This window comes from Diceros bicornis, chromosome 32 (assembly GCF_020826845.1).
Source record: "Diceros bicornis minor isolate mBicDic1 chromosome 32, mDicBic1.mat.cur, whole genome shotgun sequence".
In the NCBI taxonomy this organism is placed as follows: Eukaryota; Metazoa; Chordata; class Mammalia; order Perissodactyla; family Rhinocerotidae; genus Diceros; species Diceros bicornis.
The window spans coordinates 20,430,089-20,456,991 of record NC_080771.1 but is presented as its reverse complement, the minus strand read 5'-3'; the positions used below and the strand labels follow the sequence as shown (position 1 = coordinate 20,456,991).

At 43.4% G+C, this 26,903-nt stretch overlaps 2 protein-coding genes across 2 annotated transcripts in view; both read right to left on the bottom strand.

The window, feature by feature from the left end:
• TANGO6 (transport and golgi organization 6 homolog) overlaps positions 1 to 1,547 on the bottom strand; it is a 174,859-nt gene extending 173,312 nt beyond the window's left edge. The window contains exon 1 of the mRNA XM_058528125.1: positions 1,404 to 1,547. Coding sequence (XP_058384108.1) covers positions 1,404 to 1,500 — 97 coding nt within the window. The 5' untranslated portion in view covers positions 1,501 to 1,547. The remainder of the gene's footprint in view (positions 1 to 1,403) is intronic.
• Positions 1,548 to 11,329: 9,782 nt separating this feature from the next.
• CDH1 (cadherin 1) overlaps positions 11,330 to 26,903 on the bottom strand; it is a 73,777-nt gene continuing 58,203 nt past the window's right edge. The window contains exons 10-16 of the mRNA XM_058528126.1: positions 26,068 to 26,312; positions 22,107 to 22,252; positions 19,129 to 19,353; positions 18,564 to 18,794; positions 15,554 to 15,684; positions 13,359 to 13,502; positions 11,330 to 11,539 (exon numbers count right to left, since the gene is read on the bottom strand). Of these exons, the coding sequence (XP_058384109.1) occupies positions 11,330 to 11,539; positions 13,359 to 13,502; positions 15,554 to 15,684; positions 18,564 to 18,794; positions 19,129 to 19,353; positions 22,107 to 22,252; positions 26,068 to 26,312 (1,332 nt within the window). The remainder of the gene's footprint in view (positions 11,540 to 13,358; positions 13,503 to 15,553; positions 15,685 to 18,563; positions 18,795 to 19,128; positions 19,354 to 22,106; positions 22,253 to 26,067; positions 26,313 to 26,903) is intronic.

Sequence of the window (26,903 nt, the reverse complement as noted above, 5' to 3'; positions counted from 1 at the left end):
AATTTCCAGTGTACCTGAGCCTTGGTTCCTTCATCTGTAAAACGTAATACAAGTAATACCTATCTCATGGGATTGTTGTGAGGATGAAATGATATATATGTAAACAGCATACTACGGGGACTGATACTTAGTAGGCACTCAATTGCTATTATTAATAACTTCTTTCACTTCCCCCAGGTACGGTATAACGGAGGTTTTGCAGTTTCGGGGGTATCTCAAAATTTGAGACTTGGGTTTTTTTTGTTTTGTTTTGTTTTGTTTTTGTGAGGAAGAGTAGCCCTGAGCTAACATCTGTTGCCAATCCTCCTCCTTTTTTTTTTTTTTTTTTGCTGAGGAAGATTGGCCATGAGCTAACAGCTGCGCCTATCTTCCTCTATTTTACGTGGGATACCTGCCACAGCACTGCCTGGTAAGCGGTGTGTAAGTGTGCGCCCGGGATCCGAACCTGCAAACCTCGGGCTGCTGAGGCGGAGCACGTGAACCTAACCACTACGCCACCTGGGCCAGGCCCAAAATTCTGAGACTTGGAATATCACCTCAGGCCCTTTATGGACCTTACCTTGCTCACCCTACAAACTCCTTCCTCCAAAATATACACTCCATTTGCAAGCAGGATCTTTCTTCTTCTCTCCTTTCTCAAAGCTCCAGACAACATCAGAGGCTCCATACTGAATTAATTTGCCTTGGTCTGAGCAGGGGGTTCGCTAGACCTCGGTTCTAGGTCTGTGTTCTGCCCCTAATTTGACCACCTGATCTTGGGCAGGTTCCTGACTCCCTTCAGTGAACCTAGGGTGCCCCCAGCTGTTAAAGGGGCGCGTCAGGCTAAACCACTCCCAAGGTCCCTTCAGATTCTAAATTGGGAAGATCTCAACTCACTACAAAAGATTAAAAGTGACTGTAAATCCCTCCCACAGACTGTAAATCCCTAAATACTCTCCCCAAACCCAGCTCAAACGTCACTGCTTCCTTCTTCTGGACTCCCTGGCATTTTGTGCAAATCGGTGTCCACTTCGGACCCCGCGCCCTCAAGAGGCTGGCCCTCACGTTATACACCACGAGCGCCTCCCGTCTCTGAGCTGTTTGCGCCTCCCCGCCTTCGAGGGCTGCAGTGAGGACGGAGTGAAACCACGTACCCAGGCGCCTAGCAGGTGCCCGGCACAAGGTAAGTGCTCAAGAGACACTGGTTACTATCACTATTCAACGGATCCCATCCCTCCTTGAGCCTCGGTCTCCTCAAGAGACAGACAATGCCCAAAGCCCCCAAGAGCGGGGCGGAGCGGCCGCAGGGAGGAGGTCCTGGGGAGGGCCTGAGGGGCGCACGCTGCGGGAGGCAGGGCAGCCCTGCAACACTGGCGGCCCTGAGAGTCCCGGGAGCAGCCCGGCGCCGATATCCGGCCTCTCACCTCCCGGGCTCAGCAGCAGCTTCAACGCCTCCAGAATCCGCTCCAGACCGCGTGTTTCCAGAGCGCCGCCGTCCGCGGCCTGTCGGGGGGCCGCCATAACTGGAGTGGAACGGGGCACTTGCGACCTGCTCAGGCGCCTCGGCGGACCGGCGCCGGCGCCATGTTGAGTGTGGCGGAAGGCTATGGGGGCGGGGGCCTGCGGCGAGGGGCGGGACCAATTCGGTCGGGAACGCCCCCTTGACAAATAAGTATTTCCGGAGCCCCCACTTACTCCTCTGGAAAAAAAAGAACATAGCCAGCACAACCTGCCTACACGCACAATTTCAGAAACTCAATATGATTAACTGCTATATAAAGAAGAAGGAAGAGAGAAGTAGTTTATCATGAAATAAAAGTATTTCAGTATGAAAATATTCAGGTACGGAAATACTGAAAGACATAGTGAAGTAAACAGATGCTGCATCTACCTATAGTGAAGTTCGGATACGTAAAACAATATTCGACTGAATATTGTTGAATTTCTTTATTAGTGATATTTAAAAATAAGTGCTAAACACATCCATTGTGAATATAATAGCTATCAATGTTGCTATTGGTGATAACGATTTTTGAAATGAACTTAGTAAAAGTTCCCAGTAAAAGTTCTGTCTTTGCTCTATTTAAATGCATTTCTGGAAAATTCAGTCTATATTAAAATCATGCCCCGGGCCGGCCCCGTGGCTTAGCGGTTAAGTGCGCGCGCTCCGCTACTGGTGGCCCGGGTTCGGATCCCGGACTCGCACCGATGGACGCACTGCTTCTCCGGCCATGGTGAGGCCGTGTCCCACATACAGCAACTAGAAGGATTTGCAGCTATGACATACAACTATCTACTGGGGCTTTGGGGGAAAAATAAATAAATAAAAATTAAAAAAAAAAATCATGTCCCCTCCCCATTGTGTTAATATGTAAAACAGAATGGGTTTGAGATTCAGATCATGGAAACAGATTTTCACCTACCTGAATCCTGGTGGGACACTGAAAAGTCATCTTGTCTGCAAGTCATGATGCAAACCTAGGACAATGCTTCTGAGGGCAAGACCTTTCGCATGCCTGTCTCTCCTTTCACTACAAGTCAATAATCTCTCACGTCATTTTCACAGCCACCCCCACCACCCACTTTGCCAGAGTGCTCCCTAAGAGGCTGTCCTGCTTTTCCTTGAGATTCCTGAGCTGGCCTGAGCTCTTGACTGATGACTGCCCTTTAGCATTTAGCTGCTGGAAGTCTTGGGAAGCGGGATGTGCTCCAAGCCCATGCCGCTGGGGAAGGAAGCTGTTCATTTAACTCCTTTCTCAGTCAGTCAGGCCCCTTCTTGGTCACTCCCGGGGTCTCTGGGCTCCAGCCCAAATCCATCAACCATTTCCTACTCTCTAAAGTAAGATGAGAACAGAACCATTTTTCAGAAGTCTATTTTGGGGAATTAAAATGATACTGCTCAAGGATTTAGCAACGTCTGCCACAGAGAGAATGCTTAATAAATTGGACCTGTATCTTCCTCTCCATCTCTTCCTCAAATAAAATCCTGCCAAAATATCTTTAAATTGGAAAAACATTTTTCAAGGGGAAATAAATGATCTAAAAATTACCGTAACACTCTTTGCATTGTGTGTATCCCATCCCAGGCTTTGTCAATAGACAATTTTTCTTCAGTTACGTGTGGACACAAGTTCATTTGCGGAAAAAAAAATTTTAAGGTCATTTCGAGGTGTTAAACATTTAGTGAAATGGGTGTAAAGCTTTGTGTGGGAAAGGCCCATCCCTAAGATTTGTGGGGATTGGGGCAAAAAATACAAGTGGAGGCTCTCACACCATATGTCTAAATATTTCAAAGTATAAATCAAACTAATAAACTGTTAAATATTTTCTATCCTCTAACCTTGAAAAATATACCAGGTTTGAACTGAGAATTCTCAGGCTTCACCTCAGAGCTCCATACTGGACATGGCACTACGGGGGGGACCAGCCCCACACCTCCAGCCTGACCCCTTTTTCTTCTCACTAATGTCTCCATCCTGCACTCACACTTGTGGACACCCCAGCCTGGCTGTGCACATCTAGGCTCTGTCCACACATCCAAAGAAACTACCACACGGCCCCCCTAGGGCTAGGAATGCATACACTGAGCATGGTGTACCTTCCAGGGGCAGACCGTGAAGAGGCCCCCATAGCCTGGGAAGCAGGCTCACGGATAGCTGGGCAGGGAATTCCAGGGTCCCAGAATCCAGAGTGTGGTCTGGGGGGAGGATGAGGATTTGGGGTGGGCAAGTCCCCTAGGCCTGGCACATTTCTTGCCCATGGGGAGGGACATGGCAGAGGCCAGTGGGGACTTTAAAGTGTAGGGCCCAGGGCTGGGGCCCTACTAGCCCAAGTCTAAGGGCAGTATACTGGTGTGGGGTTCACAGAAGATGGTAAGAGGGTTTCCAGAGCTGAGAATCCCTTATTCCGAAGCATTATGACACCGCATTTTATTTATTGGGCTCTATAGGCTCAGATACCACAAAACAACAAGCATAATCTCAAAAGCAATGTCATAAAGATCCTGTAAAATTTTTTACAGCAAAAAAATATATCCCACATGGAACATTGGGTGCATTTTAATACGTGTGATAGGATTTTGAAGTGCCTAGGGCCTGTAAGGCTATAAAAAGGGCTGTGTCTGAAAACAAGGAAGCATTCTCAGGCTGCTCCCAGCCTAAAAAATCATTCAAATGGGCTTTTAGGTACCCTATGTCCTTAGAATCCGGTATTTCCACTTATGGAACTTTAGTTTATAGGGATTGAATTCTGGTAGCCCCTTCCTCAGTTTGCTCGGGGCAGCTTTGTTAAAACACTGAAGTACAGCTGGGAGACTCCCTGGTAATATGCTATTAAACATCCATCACAACCAGTACCCACAAGAGCTACATTAGAGAGCTGCTTCTCTGCAATGAACCATCGGGGGATGTTCAAGACACACACAGAGGTCTGTTTTCATGTAAAATGTGTTACACTGACTTGAAGTCAGCCAACAAGGAGCCCATTACGAGGAACTTGAAGGACAGCAGCTAAGTTACCTAAGCAGGCTGGGGGCTGTTTGCCTCAACTCAGAACTAGCAAGGCTAATGACATCCAATAATTATCAATGGGTGTTTTACAGAAACAGAATTCCCAGTAAAGACCTCAGCAAATTAAGGGTTCTTATCTTCTAAAGTCACATGTGATAAAAGGAGTGGTTGCATTCCATTTTCCGTAATTGACCCCTAAATTCTTATTCTTTATTTTTTTTTTTTGCTGAGGAAGATTGTCCCTGGACTAACATCTGTGCCAGTATCCCCGTTTTTTTTTTTTTTTAAAGTAAGGATAGCCCACTTTTATTGTATTTATTTATTTCAGTGAGGAAGATTAACCTTGAGCTAACATCTGTTGCCAATCCTCCCCTTTTTTTAGCCCAGATTTGCCCTGGGCTAACATCTATGCCTCTACTTTGTATGTGAGATGCCTGCCACAGCATGGCTTGATGAGTGGTGCATAGGTCCGCACCTGGGATCCAAACCAGCAAACGGTGGGCAACCAAAGTAGAGTGCATGAACTTAACTGCTATGCCACTGGGCCGGTCCCAACCCATTTCGAGTGTATTTTCTGTTCCTACTGTTACTACAATACCTAACTTTTTTGTGTGTGTGTCAGGAAGATCAGCCCTGAGCTGCCAATCCTCCTCTTTTTGCTGAGGAAGACTGGCCCTGGGCTAACATCCATGCCCATCTTCCTCTACTTTATGTCTTCCTCTATTTTGTATGTGGGATGCCGCCACAACATGGCTTGATGAGCAGTGTGTAGGTCTGCATCCGGGATCCGAACCTGTGAACCCTGGGCCGCCAAAGTGGAGCACGCGCACTTAACCACTACGTCACCAGCCGGCCCATTTTCATTTATTTTAAACAAAAGGTTTTCTTTATTTTATAATTTTATTTATTTTTTCCCCCAAAGCCCCAGTAGATAGTTGTATGTCACAGCTGCTCTTCCTTCTAGTTGCTGTATGTGGGACGCAGCCTCAGCATGGCTGGAGAAGCAGCGCGTCAGTGTGCGCCCGGGATCTGAACTCGGACCGCCAGCAGGGGAGCGTGTGCACTTAACCACTAAGCCACGGGGCCAGCCCAGGCTTTCTTTGTTTTACCACTGCCTTTAGCATCGATCAGATCCTTGTCAGAGAAGAACTTTTCCTCTACCCTCTTAGGTTGTGATATGGGGACACGTGAATTAAACTGACAAAAGACAGATTAACAAGAGAAAAGACAGATTTTTATTCACATCCAAGGGAGTTCCCAGAAAAATGTCTCAAAGAGGTGGTTAGAATTTGGGGCTTATATGTCATCTTAATGGGGGAAGGGGAGAGAGAGAAAGGGCACTTACCAGAAAGCAAATGACTTTTAGGAAAGCTAAATGAGCCCATAGGAGAATAAGTGGGAGATAGATAGTGTTATGACAATTAGGTGATTCCTTATCCCAGTGGTGTCCTGGTTTCAAACTCCTGAGGAGGGTATTTATGAGTTGAATTCTTTGGGGAGGCTCTGCTTTTAGCCCGATAAGAGGAGTCCAGATAAAAACCTCTTCACAGTGGTATATTCTGGATCCTTTCATCCTTATTTCAACCTCCAGAAGCTCTTCACTATCTCTAGTCCCCTCCCCCGGCCAATTCATCATCCCTGCAAACAGATGCACTTTCACAGACCACCACTTTGGATCACATTCTGCTCAGAACACTTCAGTGGTTCTATCTGACCCACTAAATCCAGTCCAAAATGGAATGCTTGGCCTTTTCTCTCCTAAAAACCTGCTTTTGCTTAAGTGATTGTCTCCACCCGAAACTCCCTTTCTGTGCCCCTTATTCAATAATGAAAATAAAAGCTAACCTTTAACAGAGCACTGTCATGAGCCAGGCACTCTTCTAAATGCTTTATACATATCAACTCAACTAGTGCTCATGACGACCCTGAGAAGTGGATACAGTTATCCTCCTCTTGGAGGTAAGGAAACTGAGGTAGAGAAAGGTTAAGTAACTTGTCTAAGCTCACAGCTGGAAAGGACAGAACTAGGATTTGAACTCAGGCAGCGCGCCTCCAACGTCTTGGGGTCTTCACCACATACTGCCTTGTCAGTACCTGCAGAACCAGCGAGCGAGAAACGGAGGCACTGTTCTCCAGGCCTCCCATTGGCCAGGATCCTGGCTGGCTGCCGCTACCTTCCTTGTAGCCCTTTTCAGAAGTCACATTTCCCTGCTGGCACAGCCTTTTGCACATGGTAGGTACTGTGAAAACAGTTTAACTTCATTCTCTATAGAACAATTTAACTTTGTCTTCATTCTATTTTTCCCTTTTTTTTATTGTGATAAAATACACATGACATAAAATTTACCTTTTTGTGTGTGTGTGTGGGGGTGTGTGTGTGTGAGGAAGATTAGCCCTGAGCTAACATCCGTTGCCAATCCTCCTGTTTTTTGCTGAGAAAGATTGGCCCTGGGCTAACATCCCTGCCCACCTCCCTCTACTTTATATATGGGACGCCGCCACAGCATGACTTGATAAGCGGTGCGTAGGTCTGCGCCGGGATCCGAACCTGCAAAACCCGGGCCGCTGAAGCAGAGCACGCAAACTTAACCACTATGCCACTGGGTTGGCCCCTAAAATTTACCATTTTTAAGTGTATAATGCAGTGGCGATAAGTACATTCACAGTGCTATGCGACCATCAACAGTACTCATCTGCAGAACTTTTTCATCACCCCAAACTGAAACTGTATCCATTAAAAAATAATTCTCCATTCCCCTCTCCTCAGCCCCTGGTAACCTCTATACTACTGTCTCTATGAATTTGACTATTTTAGATACCACATCTAAATGGAATCATATGTGTCATTTTGTGTAGATTTATTTCACTTATCATGTTTTCAAGGTTCACCCATGTTGTAGCATGTATCACAATTTCTCTCGTTTTTAAGGCTGAATGATATTCCATGGTATATATAAACCATTTGGTTTATCTACTCATCCGTCAACGGACATTGGGTTGTTTCCATCTTTTAGCTATTATGAATAATGCTGCAATGAACATGGGTGTACAGATATCTGAGTCCCTGCTTTCAATTCTTTAGTGTTTATACCCAGAAGTGGAATTGCTGGATCATATGGTAATTCTATGTTTAGCTTGTTTAAGAACTGATATACTGTTTCCTACAGAGGTTGCACCATTTTACATTCCTACCAGCAATGCACAAGGGTTCCAATTTCTTCACATCCTTGCCAACTTTTTTTTTTTTATAATAGCCATCCTACTAAATGTGAAGTGGTATCTCATTGTGGTTTTGAATGCATTTCCCTAATGATGTTGAAGTCTTTTACAGTGTTTATTAGCCATTTGCATATCTTCTTTGAAGAAATTATTCAAATCCTTTGCCAATTGTTGAATTGGATTTTTTTTTGCTGAATTTTTAAAATATATTCTGGATAGTACTACCTTATCAGATATGATTTGCAAATATTTTCTTCCATTCTGTGGGTTACCTTTTTACTCTGTTGATGGTGTCCTTTGATGCATAAAAGTTTTTAATTTAATGAAGTCCAATTTATCTATTTTTTGTTACCTGTGCTTTTGGTCATATCCAAGAAATCATTGCCAAATCCAATGTTATGAAGCTTTTCCCTGTTTTCTTCTAAGAGTTTTACGGTTTTAGCCCTTACATTTAAGTGTTTGATCCATTTTCAGTTAACTTTTTTTTTTTTTTTTTGAAGATTGGCCCTGAGCTAACATCGTTGCTAACATCTGTTGCCAATCTTCCTCTTTTTTCTTTTTTTCTCCCCAGGGCCCCAGTGCATAGTTGTAGCTTTTCTACGTGGGACGCCGCCTCAGCATGGCTTGATGAGCGGTGAGTAGGTCCGTGCCCAGGATCCGAACTGGTGAACCCTAGGCCACCAAAGCAGAACCTGCTAACTTAACCGCTATGCCACCGGGCTGGCCCCGTTGTGAGTTAACTTTTGTATGTGGTGTTAGGCAAGGGTCCAGCTTCATTCTTCTGCATGTGGACACTCAATTTTCCCAGCACCATTTGTTGAAAACGCTGTCCTTTCCCCAGAGAATGATCTCAGCAACCTGTTGAATACCATTTGACCACATATGAGAGGGTTCATTTCTGGTTTCCTTATTTCTACTCAACTTTTTATTCTGAAATATTTTAAACCCAAAGAAAAATTGAAAGAGTAGTACATGAGCACTTATATACATTTCACCTAGATTCAGTCATTGGGATCATTTTTCCACATTTGCTTTTGTGCTCTCTCGATATGTTTTGTTGAACCATTTTTAAGTTAATTTCCAGACATCATAAGACTTTATCCCTAAATTCTTCATGATTTATCTCCTAAGAGTTTCCCTGGTGAACCGTCACTATTGTACCGAAGAAAATTAATATTCATTTGGGAATATCATCATAGGATCCATATTAAAATTTCCCCAATTTCCAAAAAATGTATTTTAGTTTTTAATTTTCACTCCAGGATCCAATCAAGGTTCATACATTGGCAGTTTCTCAAAAAGCGAAACATAGAATTACCATATGACCCAGTAATTCCACTCCTAGGTATATATCCAGAAATGAAAACAGGGACTCAAAGTAGCACCTCCCCAGTCATGACAATCAAAACTATCTCCAGAAGTTGCCAACCGTCCCCTAGGGGAGGGGGCCACAGTCCTCCCTGCTGGATAACCACTGGCCTATATTAACTTTGCTGACTGACTAAAGGTTGTTTGAAGCCCTGCTTCTGTCCCTCAGCTCAGCCCACAGCAGTCTCCCACTGACAAGGGAACTTAATTGGTTCCACCACATGCCATATGGATGGATCTTCTTCAAATAAAATAACCTTGTGAATGCAGTTTCCCCTCATTCTGCCCCAATAGAATGACACAAAGTTCTAAAGACGTCATTTTAATATGAAGCTTCTTGGGGCCAGCCTGGTGGTGTAGCAGTTAAGTTTTAAGTGTGTGCACTCCGCTTCGGCAGCCCGGGGTTCGCAGGTTCAGAACCCTGGACACATACTGACGCACTGCTTGTGAAGCCATGCTGTGGCGGCGTCCCATATAAAGTAGAGGACGATGGGCACAGATGTTAGCCCAGGGCCAGTCTTCCCCAGCAAAAAGAAGAGGATTGGTGATGGATGTTAGCTCAGGGCTGATCTTCCTCACAAAAAAAAAAAAAAAAAAAAAAAAGAAAGAAAGAAAAACTTCTTTCTCCATGTTTCAACTGAGCTCATCTACCATTAGTCTTGCCTGGAATTGTGGTGGTGTCAAATAAAACAAGTTTGACAATGATTTAACAAAATTCTTTAATACAATTTATAAAAATGAATATTTAAGAATAATTTTCTCAGTTTGAATTGTTTTCCTTTTCCACTCCCAAAGAAAATACAAAATTATCACCACCCACACACACGTACACTCAAAACCACAGTGACATTCTCTACACAGAACTATATTAGATAGAGTTTAAATTGCTGAAAAATCAAGACAATTCCAAGAAGTGATTGTAGGGATGATTTTTTTTCTTCTAAAGACAGTTGACAGACCATAAAGCAATTCAGATAAAATTCTTTTCTATGGTTGTCAAAAGTTTCTTGAAGATCACTTTTCAACTGAAAGATCCAAATCAATGTTCCCCTACCTCCACCTCCCCTGGCTAACACCTTTCAAAGTAGTTTTTAGTTCCCGCTCGTAAGAAAAAATTTGGATTTTTAATATCCTCAAGTTTTCTACGTACAGTTGGAATTTGGGGCAAATGTGTCCAGATCAGCTAGCATTTTCTGTGGACATCAACAAAGGCAGGCACTTGCAGATTCTGGGCTTCAGGTACAAACTGTAGTGTAAGGATTTTAGTAGGACATACATGTTGAGATTCCTCCATTCCTCCAGAATTTTCAGGGCTGGAGGTAAAACCACTTCAAACATCGCTAGCCTCAGTTTGGCAAATTGCCAAGCTCAATGACACTCTCTCCTGCCATCTCCAAGCCCCCTTTTCATGTTCCCCCTCTGCTGTGACAAGCCATCTTCTGTCTTTGGCTGCAGCACTTTAGGCACTATCCTGAGTCTTGGAATATATCACTCTTGTTTTAGTGATGAATGAACATGAACAGTTAAGTGGCACCTGAAAACTCACATTTTCTGGTCAAAACTCCCTGTTTAGAACTAAAGTATCTATAATGACATTCACATAACAAAGATTCTTAATCTGAACAGGTAAATGGATGGATGCCCATTTCAAGTTACATCCTCAGGAGATGGAAAAGGAAAACCGTTCAAGGTGTTAAGATATGGCCAGACTAAGACACAAGGCTATTGCCCTAAAAGGGCCCAATAATTTCTGCATCAGAGAACTCCTGTCCGGGACAATGTCAATTCAGAAGGAGTAAGAGTGGATATTAGAACATGGGACACCAGTGCAGTGACAGGAGAAGAAAAGGACACAATTTTTTATATATACAAAACAATAGGGCAGTTGACCCCTCCCCTTCCTTTTAAAAGTGAGACAAAGCCCTTAAGGAAATCTGCAAGTTGCTAGCACAACCTTCTGAGGTTGAAGCTATTTTTCTGAAATATTAACATTTGGGGGTCTTCTGGACATCATCACCATGTAAAGAGTGATGAAAGAAAAAACAGATTCAACGAATAAGTCAAAATCTTTCTAACACACAGATTAGATCTATAAAGTGGAAATCCTAACTACCCTAACTACATCGCTGATCAGTCTCTCTTCCCCAGAAGCTCATCAAGTGAAGGGAGCTGAAAAACCTCCAGAAACATTATGCCTGCATTTGCCATCCCTTGAGTATAGGGACCCATCTCTTTCCCCATCTGTCTCAAGTCCCCTAGTCGTCCTCGCCACCTCCATACATGTCCGCCAGCTTCTTGAAGCGATTGCCCCACTCGTTCAGGTAGTCATAGTCCTGGTCTTGGTCCGACTCTGAGGAGTTCAGGGAGCTCAGAGTAGCAGCTTCGGAACCGCTTCCTTCATAGTCAAACACGAGCAGAGAGTCGTAAGGGGGGGCAGTGGGGTCACTATCAGCTGCCTTCAGGTTCTAAAGAAGAAGGAAGACAGTAGGATCTTTCAATGAAAGGAGTCAGACAACTGTCATCTTAGGCAAGATGCCTTCTCTTGGTCCCTCAAGTGACATGCATGCACAACAATGCAACCATCCTATAGAACACCAGGAGCAATCAACAGCAACAAGGTAGATTTATACAAACTGGCATGGAAGACGGGCATGATGTATTGTTGATGAGAAGAGAAAGTTACGGGAACATATGCAGAATGTAATGGTAATTATGTGTAGGCAAGGAAGATATAAGCACCAACCAACCAGGATGGACAGAGGCTGAGAACAATGAGGGCAGTCATACTGGTCTAAAGCATTTCCTCCCAGAAAGGTCAGAAAAGATGAATGCCAAACTGTTAACAGTTAACTCTGATGAGTAGGGTTGGGGGAACAGAAAAAGGATTTGCATTTTTTCCCTTGATATACATTTTCATAATTTATATTTTTAAAATAGCAAACATTATTTTTGTAATTAAAAAACGAAGCTACAATCAGATACAATGACACACAAGGAATGAGAATGGAGGAAAGGACCTGAAGTCAGATGTACCTAAAAGGGTTGATTTAAACTGGCCTTTCCTGTTCCCAATTTTCTCTAAGATCCAGACCCCGCTGGACTATTGTCTTGCTTGGTTCTTTGCTCAACCCCAAACCAAATTCTTCCTCGTCTTACCCTAAGCTAATTAATTTAATGCCTTATTTCTCACCCTCCCTTGCAGACAGAGACAATCTTGTGACAGTTCTGGACAATAACATGTAGGATGAATTCCCTTCTTGCATAACAGTTGACTAGAATCAAGATTTTTGCTCTCTGCTCTGCCATTCCTACTTCTTTACTGGAATACAGACATAAGGCCTGAAAGTGTAGCAACCATCTTGTATTTTATTTATTTATTTAAATTTTAATTTTAATTATTTATTTATTTATTTATTTTGTGAGGAAGATCAGCCCTGAGCTAACATCCATGCTAATCCTCCTCTTTGTGCTGAGGAAGACCGGCTCTGAGCTAACGTCTATTGCCAATCCTCCTCCTTTTTCTCCCCAAAGCCCCAGTAGATAGTTGTATGTCATAGCTGCACATCCTTCTAGTTGCTGTATGTGGGACGCCGCCTCAGCATGGCCAGACAAGTGGTGCGTCGGTGCACGCCCGGGATCCAAACCCAGGCCGCCCGTAGCAGAGTGCACGCACTTAACCGCTAAGCCATGGGGCCGGCCCAAGCAACCATCTTGTGATCATGAGGCAATAACCCTGAGAACAAGGACCTACGTGCTTGGATTATGCAGCAGAAAGGTAGAAAAGGCTGATGCACAAGCCTGGACTGTTTACCCCAGCCTTCTACTTGTACGAGGCAAATCTACCCATATCTAAGCTTCTGGTATTTATAGCTGAATGCATTTCTGACATATACAATATGGATGCTATTTTTATGACCCTCAGGTAGACTTGTGATTCACATTTAACATTACATCCCAACCAGCTGTGGGATGCAGGGGAAAAGAGACCCATTAATGAAACCAAATTGGATCTGCTTTGAATCTCTTTAGTTTCATTTCTAGTTCCACTAAATCCATCCAAGCAATTCTTGATTTTGCCATATGGACTTCACAAAATCAGTAAGACCAATTGGAAGTGCCATTAGTTCTGAAATTCAGATGCAACACAAATAAAAAATAGAGCTTGGGCAAGGTGAAAATGTGGTAAAGGGAAGAATCTAAAGACTTTGTCTCACTTTTGACACAACTGCTCCTTTCTGAGTTTAGAGATGAGGTGAACCTTGGCTTTTGACTTTGCTTACTTACTTCATCAATAAAGTTTCCAATTTCATCAGGATTGGCAGGGCGGGGCCGATACTGGGGCACACTCATGATGGTTGGCGCCACATCATTGCGAATCACTTCGGGCCGAGCATCCAGGCCCCTGTGCAGCTGGCTCAAGTCAAAGTCCTTTAGAGAAAAAGACACAAGCATAGCAAAGAGTAAAAAGAAACAGTCAGAAACACAGGGCTGTATTTGGTTTATAGACTATGGTATTGGATAATACCTTAACTAACAACTGTATATTTACGAGCATGGGCCATTGTAATCCGAAATGACTGTTTTCAACCTAAGAGTCTCCAAAATACCACTGGAAGAAAATATAGCATAAAAGGATTGTGAAGAGCTCTTGTGGGTATGGATGTAGACTTTGTCCCTTATTAACGTTTCATAGGGTATAATTATTAGATTATTATTCAGCAAATATTCACTCCCTTCCCAGCATACCCTCCACGAGAAGAACTGAAATCCATGAATGTTGGGCTTTGTTATGTGACTTGCTTGGGCCAATGGGACATTAACACATGTGACATAGGCAAAGGCTATGTACTTTGGACTAGCCTGCTGGTACAAAGAATTGCCCAGGACAGTCCTGGACACAACTTGCAGCATAGAGCCATTCAGCCAAACCCAGCTCAGATCAGCTGAGCCCCAGCCAACTTGCAGATTCTTGCGAGCCTAGCTGCCATAGATGGAATGTTTGTGTCCTCCCAGATTTCACATGGTGAAACCTAATCCCCAAGGTGGTGGTGTTTGGGGGTGGGGCTTTGGGGAGGTGACTAGGTATGAGGGTGGGTGGAGCCCTTGGGAATAGGATTAGTGCCCGTTCCTTAAAGACACCCTAGGGGCCAGCCCGGTGTCACAGTGGTTAAGTGCATGAGCTACACTTTGGCGGCCCAGGGTTCAGGTCCCTGGCGCGCACCAACACACCGCTTGTCAAGCCATGCTGTGGCAGCGTCCCATATAAAGTGGAGGAAGATGGGCACGGATGTTAGCCCAGGGCCAATCATCCTCAGCAAAAAGAGGAGGGTTGGCATTGGATGTTAGCTCAGGGCTGATCTTCCTCACAAAAAATAAAAAATAAATAAAATAAAATAAAAGACACCCTAGAGCTCCCTCGCCCTTTCCGCCGTGTGAGGACACAGTGAGAAGAACCATGTATGAACCAGGAGGCAGACCCTCACCAGACACCAAATCTGCTGGTGCCCTGATCTTGGACTTCCCAGCCTCCAGAACTGTGAGAAATGAACTTCTGTTGTTGATAAGCACGCAGTCTGTGGTATTTTGTTAGAGCAGACTGAGCAGACTAAGACCCTAGCTGAGATCGGCAATTGTCCAGCTAACCCACAAAGGCATGCTGATGGGTGTGTGCCACTGACATTCTGGGGTTGTTTGTTACACAGCATTACTGTGGTAACAGCTCACTGATACAGTTTATCTGGTACCCCCCAACTAGACTTAGAAGCACCTTGAAATCTGGAACCACATCTTATATTTCTCTATACCTCCTGTATGTTGTACAAAGCAAGCACTGAAATTCTGATCAATGGCTATTCTTCCAGACCACAGAGCTCAGCAAATGTGCCTCACTGCATGGCCTGAGTCAAAAGCAGGACACTGTGATGGGTCCCATGGTTTCCTTTCTAAATAGAATAGCTTTTCAAAAGTTCTCTGGAAAATTCCAGGGTAATGCAAGTTAAGACTGTCTACAAACTCAGGGAAAATAAATAAGGCCTAAAGATTTAACATCCTCAAAAAGCAAAAAACAGTTTGGCATAGTTAAAAACTCAAGGGAAACAAAATTAAAATGGATCAGTTGCTTTCTATCAAAGATAATTTGATTGAAGTCCATGTCCTGAGAATAGAGATGAGAGTAGGTTCTGCAGTCAGACCACCTGCTTCTACTTCTCCCTAGCTGTGTGACGTTGGGCAAGTTACTTAACCGCTCTGGGCCTCTGTTCATTCAACTGGGTGCAGAACAGTAAGCAATCAGTAAATGTTAGCAATGTTGTATTGATGATGATAGCCAATGACAACGTCTGTTTTCTTGGGTAAGGCCTTAAAAAAATAATACACAAAGTGACAGAGAGCTATGTCAAATGTCTGCCTTCTCCTAATCATTGCTTCTTCCAAATAAAGAGAACACCATTAAGCTTTTTACCAGGGCTTTAAAAACGCACCTGGTCTTCTTCTCCACCTCCTTCTTCGTCATAGTAATAGACGTTGTCCCGGGTGTCATCTTCTGGGGGCAGTAAGGGCTCCTTGACAGCCCCTCTCCTCCGAAGAAACAGCAGAAGCAGGAGAATCAGGACTGGAGAGGGGAAGAGAACGCGATGAGAGCCACAGGTCAAGAAGGCCATAAGCAGCAGCTATCACAGAGTGCCACTGCCTTGCATACCAGGCAGATGGCTGTAAGACAACCCACATGGTGACGCTCACATTCCTGAAGTTAATATATGCAATGTAACACAGTGGACAATTTTATGTGAATTCAACTGTGCTCTGTAAGTGAGTCTAAAGCAATCAGTCATTTCCCAAAATCTGGGGGGAAGTGTTTCTGGCAAAGGAAATGGTAGGGGCAAAGGCCCTGAGATAGGAGCACGCTTGGTGTGATCAAGGAAAGGCGAGGCCAGCGTGGCTTAGCAGAGTGACCGAGGGGGAAATTAGTGGAGAGGAGGTCAGCGGGGCAGCAGAGACGTGTGGACCACTGGAAGGACTTTGGCTTTGATTCTGAGTGAGGTGGAGCCATTGAAGGTTTGTGAGCAGGGCTGGGTCAGCCTAAATGTGACTGATACACACTCATTATTGTTAATCAGCTACAGGATGTGAGGCGCAGATTATAAAATCACCTGGTATATTCCTTATCTTAAGATAAAACATAAAAGCAAGCTTTAAAATCTCTTTAATTTCCAAGGTTTTCATCTGATCTTGGAATATTTCTAGGAGATATACGATTAACATTTACTTTTTTAAATATTAAACTATTTACTGTGAATGGAAAACAAATATGATTCAGTGTGTTTTCTTTCTAGATGTTTGTGCCCAAGTACCTACATATGACACCCTAGTGAAGCATTATTGCATTGAAATAAGAGGTTGCATAAACTTGGGGAAAAGATTTCTTAGAAGTACTCAACCTACCTATTGTTTCTGAAATCAGAAAGATTCCAAGACCTTATCCAGATAAGCAACATTAACTCCCTTGACCAGGAATAACGAGTACTTGCTAGGTGGGCCAAGGCCTGTCTCAGCATTGAGGATACAGCACTGAAGACAACTCAAGGTGCAAACAGTCCCCATCCATGTGGAACTTAGAGCAAGTGAGAGCCAGAGGCAGGTTATTGTTTCCAAAAGGACGCTTCTTATCAAACATTAATTAAATGTTACTTAAAGGAAAGTAACCAAAATATAGCAGATTGTTATCACTTCAGGAATCACCACCCCACCCCAGCATCCTCAGTGTCTGACACAAAGCCTGGTGCAAAGTAAGCAATCAAATATTGATGGACTACACGAAAACCTTCATCGCCTGGTGTCTCTCTCCAACATGCTTTAGAAGTGTGAGTTGTGTGTTTGCCCATAAGGAACAAGAAGTCGGAAATCTGAATCCTGACATTGCTTCTGCTTTAAATGTTGTTCCACATTTGAACATTTGGAAATGTTGTGCTGGGCCCCCATATCTGATGAAATATACCCATAGCAAATTTAAGTAATGCTATTATTAAAAAGTCAATATTTTAAGTATAACTATTATCTTTAGTATTTTTCTCAGAATGACAGTACTAGTCAGTAATCACTTTCCCAAAGCATACTGGCCGATTCAAATATAATTTGGTGGGAAGTAAGTGGGCAGGCAGGCAAGGCTTCTGTTGTGCATAGGACAGTGACTTAACCTAATCCCATGGGGGCAGTAGAGCCATGTAAATCCTGGAGGAACAAAGGTCCAGAAAGCTTGCTGAATTCTCAACAACACTCTCCTTCCTTCAGTTTTGAGAGGACACAGGCAGCAGAGAGCAGGAGCAAATGGGATACACTACCAGCATTCCTGAAGGCCAAGAGATAACCCCTTCCCAAAGCTGCTGCAGCAGCAAGCAGCAAGATCAACACGCCCATGCGGAGTCTCAAGTGAAAGCCTCCGAGTTGATCCCACTGCTGCCTTTAAGAACTTTCTTCTTCTCCAGCCAGGTTGGCCTCCTCTCTGTCCTACACAGTCCAATCAAGCCTTCCTCTCTGTGCCCTGGCTAGTGTGGGAACCTTCACGAATGCCCCTCTGACTATCTGGGTTCCACCAGCCCCTGTGGCCCAACCATCCTACCTATATCTTCCACCAAACCTTCCTTGAGACTCAATTAGCAAGCAGCCCCCTCTTCCGACTGCAAAGGCATTCATGACCATTTCCAGCCCCTAATTATACACTATCTTTAAAAGTTTTCTAATTGACTTGCCATCACTAGCTTTTGGAAACCATAATGGCATCTGTGTCAACCCTAGGGATCAGTCTACAGGTGGGCTTGGGTGATACCAGTTTCAAGGACTATAACAGAAACTGCCAAATTTTCCTCAGTACCCTTTTTCCCCTTCCTCCTTTCAGTCACTGATACTCACTGTTTACCTCACTCTCACCCCCTGCCAAGTGTTAAGTGGGCACATGGTTGCCCAGTTAAGAGCGGGAGCTTCCAGGCTCCCTTGCAACTAGGTGTGGCTGTGTTTGGGCCAGTGGGATGTGAGTGGAGATGATAATGTGCAATTCCCAGATAAGTGCCTTCCACTCCGTCTGTCATCCCTCCTCCAGGATGGAATGTGGAGGTGGTGGTGGTGAGCTGGCTAGCTATGATCGTGCTGATGAGGACAGCACCCCCCCCACAGCCTTGCTGCTCTGAGTATGGGTCCAAGGACCTGCAACATCAGCATCATCTGGGAGCTAGTTGGAAATGCAGAATCTGAGGCCCCCCCAGATCTACTGGATCAGGATTCTCATTTTACAAAGAGGCACAGGTGATTTGTTTGCACTTGGGCTTGAGAAGCACTGCCCTGATGGATAAAAGAACAAAATAGGACTGGGTCCCTTGCTGACTTAATGGAACAGGGCTGCCTTCCAGTCTTCCACCACTTAATCTGAAACATTCAATAAGAGATAAACCTCTGACATTTTCAAAGTCAGAGGCTGAAACACCTGCCAGCTGTACTTACTTAGCAAAGCAAGGATGCCTCCAAGAATCCCCAGAACAGCAGAAACCGGCAATCCTGCTTCGGCATAAGGCATGTGCCTCTTACAGGTGTTGACAGCCCCTTCACAGTCACACACAATCACATCTAAGGTGGTCACTTGGTCTTTGTTCTGGTTATCCGTGAGCTTGAGATTTATTTTGTAGTCGCCCAACTCTAAGGCTTTCTTTGGCTTCAAAATGAGAGATTCATGGGCTGAAGGAAGCAACAAAAATAAACGATGAGACTGGGGGAGAAAAAAAAGTTCACTCTAGAATAAAATTATTAGGGAATTAAAGACATTCCAAAGCTGAGTAAAGAAAAAGAGCTGCCTGGGTTGTAGATTACTGGGCAGTATGTCACAGATTCAGGTACCAGGAGAGGAAAGGGACCTTTGGTGGAACGCCTCAAATGTAGAAAGGATGAGGAAACAAGCACCAAACAAAAAGGGTGACGTCTGGAAGAAGAGAAGAGAAATTCAGGAGGGGGAAGCAGCAGGGGAAGCATGGTGGTTGGAACAAAGTTTCCAAAATATGACTCAAGTTCCCACCTGGGTCATTGTACTCAATGGTCCAGTTAACACTTGCCCCATGTGTTAGTTCTGCTGTGAAGGGTGATGTGTTGGGGGGAAGATCAGGATCAATGATTTTGATGACACGAGGCTGTGGATCCTTCTGGCAGAAGTCCGTATTTCGAGGTTCTGGTACGGGGCCATTGTCATTCACATCGGAAAGGATCAGGAGAAGAGTTCCCGTTCCAGTAGCAAGTGGAGAACCTAAAAGAAAATACATAGGAAATCTCACAGCTCGGGAACATTGATGAATCCCTACTGCCTCCCATCAGACTGAATCCAAATCTTGTCCTGGCTCGTCAGGGGTCCATTGCTATGCCCCACCCTGCCCATGGAGCTTCCCAGCCTGCCAATCCCAGGGCACCTTCACTCCTGGTTAGGCAGGTCTCTGACATGCTTATTCCCACTTTGATAACAATTATTCAAGTTATTCCTCACACCAAGGATACCCTCCTTCCTCTTCTTCATGTATCTCTATTCATCCATTAAATTTTAACCACCCCAAGAAGTCCTCATTGCCCCCTACCAGTTCTTCCTTTTCTTTTTTTTTTTGCGAGGAAGACCAGCCCTGAGCTAACATCCACGTCAATCCTCCTCTTTTTTTGCTGAGGAAGACCGGCCCTGGGCTAACATCCGTGCCCATCTTCCTCTACTTTATATGGGATGCCGCCACAGCATGGCCTGACAAGCAGTGCATCGGTGCACACCTGGGATCCGAGCCCGGGCCACCAGCAGCAGAGCGCGCGCACTTAACCGCTACGCCACAAGGCTGGCCCCCAGTTCTTCCTTTTCTGAACTTCTATAGTTTTAAGGGTTGAGTCTTTTTTAATGGCTGCAAGTTGCTTTTCAAAATAGGTTTGGAAGTTCATACACACTTCCATTTGCATTTCTTTTACATCCTGAAACAGCACCCAGGATATGGTAGTAGAAAAAGTAGATACTCAAGGAATCATCATCATATTAGTATATTATAGGGAAAAAAAAAAACCTAGAGGAATATACCCCAAACCTAAAAATAGGTATACCTGGGTGGCAAGACAGTAGTGATTATTTTTTTCTTTTTACCTTTTAAAAAAAATTGTGGTTAAAAAAAAAATAGCATAAAATTTACCTTCTTAACCATTTTTAAGTGTATAGTTCGATAGTGTAAGAACGTTCACATTGTTATGAAACAGATCTCCAGAACTTTTCATCTTGCAAAATTGAAACTGTACCCATTAAACAATTCCCTATTTCCATTTCCCCTCCTCCCCAGTCCCTGGCAACCACCCTTCTATTTCTGTTTCTATGAATTTGACTACTTTAATCCTCATGCGAGTGGAATCATACAGTATTTGTCTTTTTGTGATTGGTTTATTTCACTTAGCATACTGCCCTCAAGGTTCATCCATGTTGTAATATGTGATGGGATTTCCTTCCTTTTTATGGCCGAATAATATTCCATTGTATGTGTATACCACATTTTGTTTATCTATTCACCCATAGATGGATCTTTTTACCTTATCATGTGAAACATTTTTTAAAAAAATGAGCAGGTGTCATTTAAAACTTCTTTCTAACGAAAAAAAGACTTTCAAAAAATTTAAATGAGCTGATAGTTTCTGAAGAAACCTCATTCTCCTCTTAGAGCTTACATTAAAAAGTGTTGAGTCATGCACAATCAAAGTAACACTTGAGAGAATCGTTCAGAACCGTCACACTGTAGCCTTTGCTATTAGGTCAGGAGTCAGCAAATTAAGGCCTCCTGGCCAAATTGGGAACACAGACATGCTCACTCCTGTACAGCTTTCTATGGCTGCTGCTAGGCTACAGCGGCAACAGAGACTACACGGCCTGCAGAGGCTAAAATATTTGCTTCCCGGCTGCCCCTAGGTATACTGCCATTTCCTCAACTCACCCCCAGGCCAGGCTAGGGAACTCCCACACAGCCACAGCTGGCCAGTGTAGCACTGCAGCTGAAGCAATGGGCTAGCTTTCCCTTCACGCAAAAGGGTTCTGCGGATGGAGCCCCATCATGGCCTAACTTGCCCTGCCCTCTGCTTTCCAGACTATCAAACCTGGAATTACTATCATGGGATGTTAGGGAGTAAGAGAGGGGAAGACAATTAATCACAAGAAGCTGGCAGGTCTCTTTAACAGTAATTCTGCTTCTGATTATCTTTCCAAGGGAAATACTTGTACATCGAGGCATGAACAAGAATGTTTACTCATCACTCATGGAAATAAGAAACAGTTGGAAACAAGCCCAGTGTCCTTTAATGTGTGAAGAATTAAATGATGCTATGTCCAGATAAGGTCGTGTCATTAAAGAGGTACATCTATAATGTGCCAACATAGATCTTTGTGTTAAAGACATATTGTCAAGTAAAAAAAATTTTTTTTCATTTGAAACAACATGAATAAGATAATAGTTTTTATAATAAAAACAACAACAAAAAGCTATAAACCAGATAGTGGTTTTATAATAAACTATATTTCTAAATGTATTCAGATACATGGAAACAGTCTGGAAAGAGCCATACTTCACTGAGGATGACGACAAAAATAATGATAGTCCTTACAGAGCATGTACTATGTAGCTGGCATTCTTCTGGCACTTTTACATAAATTAACACATTTAATCCAGATGAGGTATTATCATTTTGTCAGATAAAGGAATTGAGGGACAAAAAAATTAGGTAATAAGTCCAAGGTCACACAGGTATTAAGCTTTGGTCGTAGGATCTAAACCCAGGTGTTCTGGCTTCCAGGGGGAAGGGGTGGGTTCGGGTATGGGAAAGGGGTGGATTCAGCTATAGAGAAGTGGTGAAAAGGAACTTCTGCTTGACCCAAATTATTTGCATTTTTGACAATGACAGCGCTTTTGTTTAAGAATAAAAGAAAAAGAATGAACTCGTCTGTCCAAAAAGAAGGATGAGGGCAAGGAAGCAAAGGCCGAATGCCAAGGGTGTCCTTACCGTTGTCCGTGGCTATAATGAGGGCCGTGTATGTGCTGTTCTTCACGTGCTCAACGTCCTCTCTGTCCAACTCAGCCCGAGTGGAAATGGCACCAGTGTCCGGATTAATCTCTAGCCAGTTGGCAGCGTCCCTCCAAATCCGGTACCTGGAAAGGGACAAGCTATGGCTTAGAATGGGAATAGCAAGCAGCATATAGTTGACGAAGGTTCAAGTTCCTCTTCATTGATATATTTACTTCTAACTTTCTTATTTAAAAAAATATCAAACCTACAGAAGTTGCCAGAAAAGTATGACAACCATCCATGCACCCTTCACCTAGATTCACCCGTTGTTAATATTGTGCCATACACATACATTCACATGAACGTACATAATTTCTTGTTTTGCTGGACCACTTGAGAATAAGTTGCAGATATCATGTTCCTTTACTCATAAATACTTCAATGTGTCATCTCCTAAGAATAGAGGCATTCTTTCACATAACCACAATTTGATTTTCAATTTCAGGAAATATAACTTTGATATAATACTACTATTTAATATATGGTACATATTCATATAGTGAATTTGCCCAAAACTGTCCTTCATAGCATCCCTGCACCAATTCAGGATCCAATCCAGGATCATGCATGACATTTAGCTGTCATCTTTCTTTGGTTTCCATTAATGTGGAATTATTCCTTAGCTTTTCTTTTCTTTCTTGACACTGACATTTTTGAAACATGCAGCCCAGTTGTTTCATAGAAATCCCCTCAGTCTGGGTTTGTCAGATTATTCCCTCATAATTAGATTCAGTTATGCATTTGGTGGGGAGGAGTGACATTGTGTCCTTCTTGGTGCATCACATTAGGAGGCACATGATGTTTGTTCTTTCATTGGTGATGTTAACTTTGATCACTTGGATAAGGGAGAGGCCTTCATAGTAAAGGTACCTTTTTTCACTTTGCAATTAATCTATAACCTGAGGGGAGATAATTTGAGAATATCTTGTTCACCAAGTAACTTTCATCCAATCAATTTCACATCTATGGATAATTCTTGCCTGAAGCAATGAATACCATGATCCTTATGTATTTGAAAAAGCAGATTCTTTCACACCAGGTCCCCGAAGGGTAGTGTTCTCAAACAGTGGCGCCCCCCCAACAGCTGCCATGAGCATTTGGAGATTCGGGTTGGCACAGTGACATGGGGGCAGGCTGCACTGTTGGCATTGAATCGTAGATGCCAGAGAGGCTAAAGCTCCTTCTGGTCTTACACAGCAAAATAATATTTTATTCAAAATGCCAAGAGAATCCTGTTAAGCAACACCTTATTAGGAAAACCAGAAACAGTCAATCAGAGGAAACAAAGGCATGGAAAAAACAGAGATATATTGCCCAGTTATCCATTGGAGTCATGGAAACGCTCAGTAAGGCAGGCAAAGAGACCTAAGGAGGAAAGGGCCCTGGATACCTGTGGGCTTACCCTCACTTCTTTGAAGTGCAAAGCAATGAACTACAGAGAGTGGTCTTTATTCCAGGAGTAAGGACCTCTACAAACACTATTAAGACCTGGTCTCTGAACTTGCCCAAAGAGAGGCTTTGAAGTACCTATTTCACTCCTGCAAGCTAGGAAAACAACTCAGCCTGGAAACCATGCAATCCAAGGCTTTATCCCTGAACAAAAACCCTACAATACCATCTTTGGTTTTTCACTATTCTTTTAAACTTTGATTAAAATACATCTTACCAGCCTTAATATTTTGGACCGCCTAGAAGTATCCCTGGATTATGAGCAGTGCATTGACTACATGTACAAAATTAGAGTATTTTAAAGTAAATCTCAGACATCATAAGGTCTCGCCTGTAAATACATCAGTACATATCTCTACTAGATAAGGTCTTTAAAAAAACTTAATTACAATGCCACTAACACAAACAAAAACAATATTAATGACTTAATGTCACTAATGCCATGTCTGTTCAAATTTCCTCAGTTGCCTCCAGTGTGTCTTCTATAGCTGGATTGTTTGAATCCGTATTCAAGCATAGTCCACACGTTACAATTGTTGATTTGTCTCTTAATATCCTTTTATTCTATAGCAGTCACCCCCATTCTTTCGCCATTTGTTGAAGAAACTGGGTCATTTGTCATATGGTTCCCACATTCTGTAGCTGGCTGACTGCTTCCTCATGGTGTTTAACCTGTTTCTTCATTCTCTGCATTTCTTCAAAATCAGATCCCAAGGCTTGATTAGATTCTGTTTCAACTTTTGTTTTCTCCAAAAAATATGTCTTAAGTGGTGCTGTGTCCATGCTATTGAATCACATCAAGTGGCACATCATGTCATGTTGTCCTTGCTTCTTTAGTAAATGTTAAAATCACTCAGAGGTTTGGGTGGTATCAGCCTGGTTCTTCTATTTTAAAATTCCCCATCAGCCTTGACGCAATGATTCTAGCAGCCACTAAGATCACTCCCTGGGGGCCAGCCCTGTGGCTTAGCGGTTAAGTGCGCGCGCTCCGCTACTGGCGGCCCAGGTTCAGATCCCGGGTGCGCACCGACGCACCACTTGTCCAGCCGTGCTGAGGCCGCATCCCACATACAGCAACTAGAAGGATGTGCAACTATGACATACAACTATCTACTGGGGCTTTGGGGAAAAAAAAAAAAGGGGAGGAGGATTGGCAATAGATGTTAGCTCAGAGCCGGTCTTCCTCAGCAAAAAGAGGAGGATTAGCATGGATGTTAGCTCAGGGCTGATCTTCCTCACAAAAAAAAAAAAAAAAAAAAAAGATCACTCCCTGGACCCTTTATACTGTTCACCCCATACAGTGCACATGCACAGTTTATTTATGAGCTCTTTTATTCAGGGCAGAATTAGCAGTTCCAAGAATAACCTCAGAAGTTGAAGTCACACTTCAACTCTGTTTGGTTTATGTTTAATAAGTCACAGGCATCAATGCCGAAACACAAACACCCCCCAAAACAAGAACACGCTCAATTATCAAGCATGACTCTACTCTGGATTTGCATAATGTTTTTTCTAAAGAGAGTAGATATTAACAGGTAGGAATCTATCTCTCTGAGAAGAGGAAGCAGAGAGATTGACGGAGGCCTTGGTTATCTCTGGAAATCGTACTATTACTAGCAAGACACACATGTCATGTTTGGATTTGTGCTCCAATAGTCTTTCCTTTAAGTCACACTGTCGTCACACTGGAGCACCATGTATGCAGTCAGATACAGCTCTCAAAAGATTAAGAATATTCTTTATGGGGGCTGGCCCGGTGGCACAGCGGTTAGGTTTGTGGGCTCTCCTTCAGAGGCCCGGGGTTCACCGGTTTGGATCCTGGGCGCGGACCTACTCACTGCTCATCAAGCCATGCTGTGGTGGCGTCCCATATAGAAGAGCTACAATATTACAACTATGATACACAACTATGTACTGGGGCTTTGGGGAGAAAAAAGAAAAAAGAGGAAGATTGGCAACAGATGTTAGCACAGGGCCAATCCTCCTCAAAAAAAATAAAAATAAAACAATAAAAGGAATCTCACAGCTTTTAAAAAAAAAAGAATATTCTTTATCATACTTGGTCACAGGGGTGGTGTTGTTGGTTGGTTTGTACACGTGTTTTCAGCATCTATAGCTATGATTTACATATTTATAGAGGTGCCTTCAAGTTTAAAAAGAGAAAAAACAGTAAGCTACTTATAACACAATACCATGTTTGTAAATTAAAACCACATGCCTACTATACTACATGAACTCAAAGGGAGGAAGCACAGTAAACCTAAAATGGCTGACTATGGAGGGAATGGAAAAGTGTGGGGAATGGGGATAAAAAGGAATAATAATAATAAAAAAAAAGGACAAACAAGAGAAGGGTCTTGCAGTGATTGATGATGATAAATGCTATGAACGAAATATATTATACACACACCCAGTTGCTGCAAGTCAGTTGAAAAGTCCTCACACTTACGTTATCTTCTGTTCCATAAACGTGTCGGGATCCCGGGCAGTGTAGGATGTGATTTCCAGGCCCACGCCAAAGTCTTCGGGCACTTCCACTCTCTTCTGGGGAGGCACGAAGATGGGGGCTTCGTTCACATCCAGCACGTCCACGGTGACGGTGGCTGTGGAGGTGGAGAGAGTGACCTCAAAGGAGGCCACATTCTTCACAGTCACGAATAGATTGTACTGCTGCTTGGCCTCAAAATCCAAGCCCTGAAGGGCAGAAAAAAAATGAGTTAAAAAAACCCCACAACATTTTATGTTAGTAAAAAAGAAAACAATTAAATCCTCTATTGCTTTTGGTTAGCAATACACCAGTGGTTCTCAAATCTGGCCTCATTAAGAAGAATTAACTTGAGAACTTGCAAAGAAGATGGACACCCAAAGCCCTAGCCCCAGACCCAGTAAATAACAATCTCTGTGGGTGGGGCCTGGACCTTGATATTTTTAAAAAGCTCTCAATGACTACCATGCAACCATATTAGAGTTGAGAACCCCAGGAGAAAAATAAAGATTACATGAAATCTCCAACAGCAAACCTCAGCTAACAAACACTAGCAAATTAAGTAATTTATTTACCCAAGACGAATAAGGATGTTCACATCCTATATGACATGTTGTCCATGTGACAGCAGATGGACAGAAGACCCAGCTTGTCCACCTCACTAACCCCAGTAAGTTTAGTGGCAAGAACATGGGGTTCAGAAGCAGTCAGCAATGAGGTCACATTCCAGCTGGGCCATTTCCTAGCTGTGTGATTTGGCAATGTAACCTCTGGGTCTGTTTCCACACCTAAATAAATGA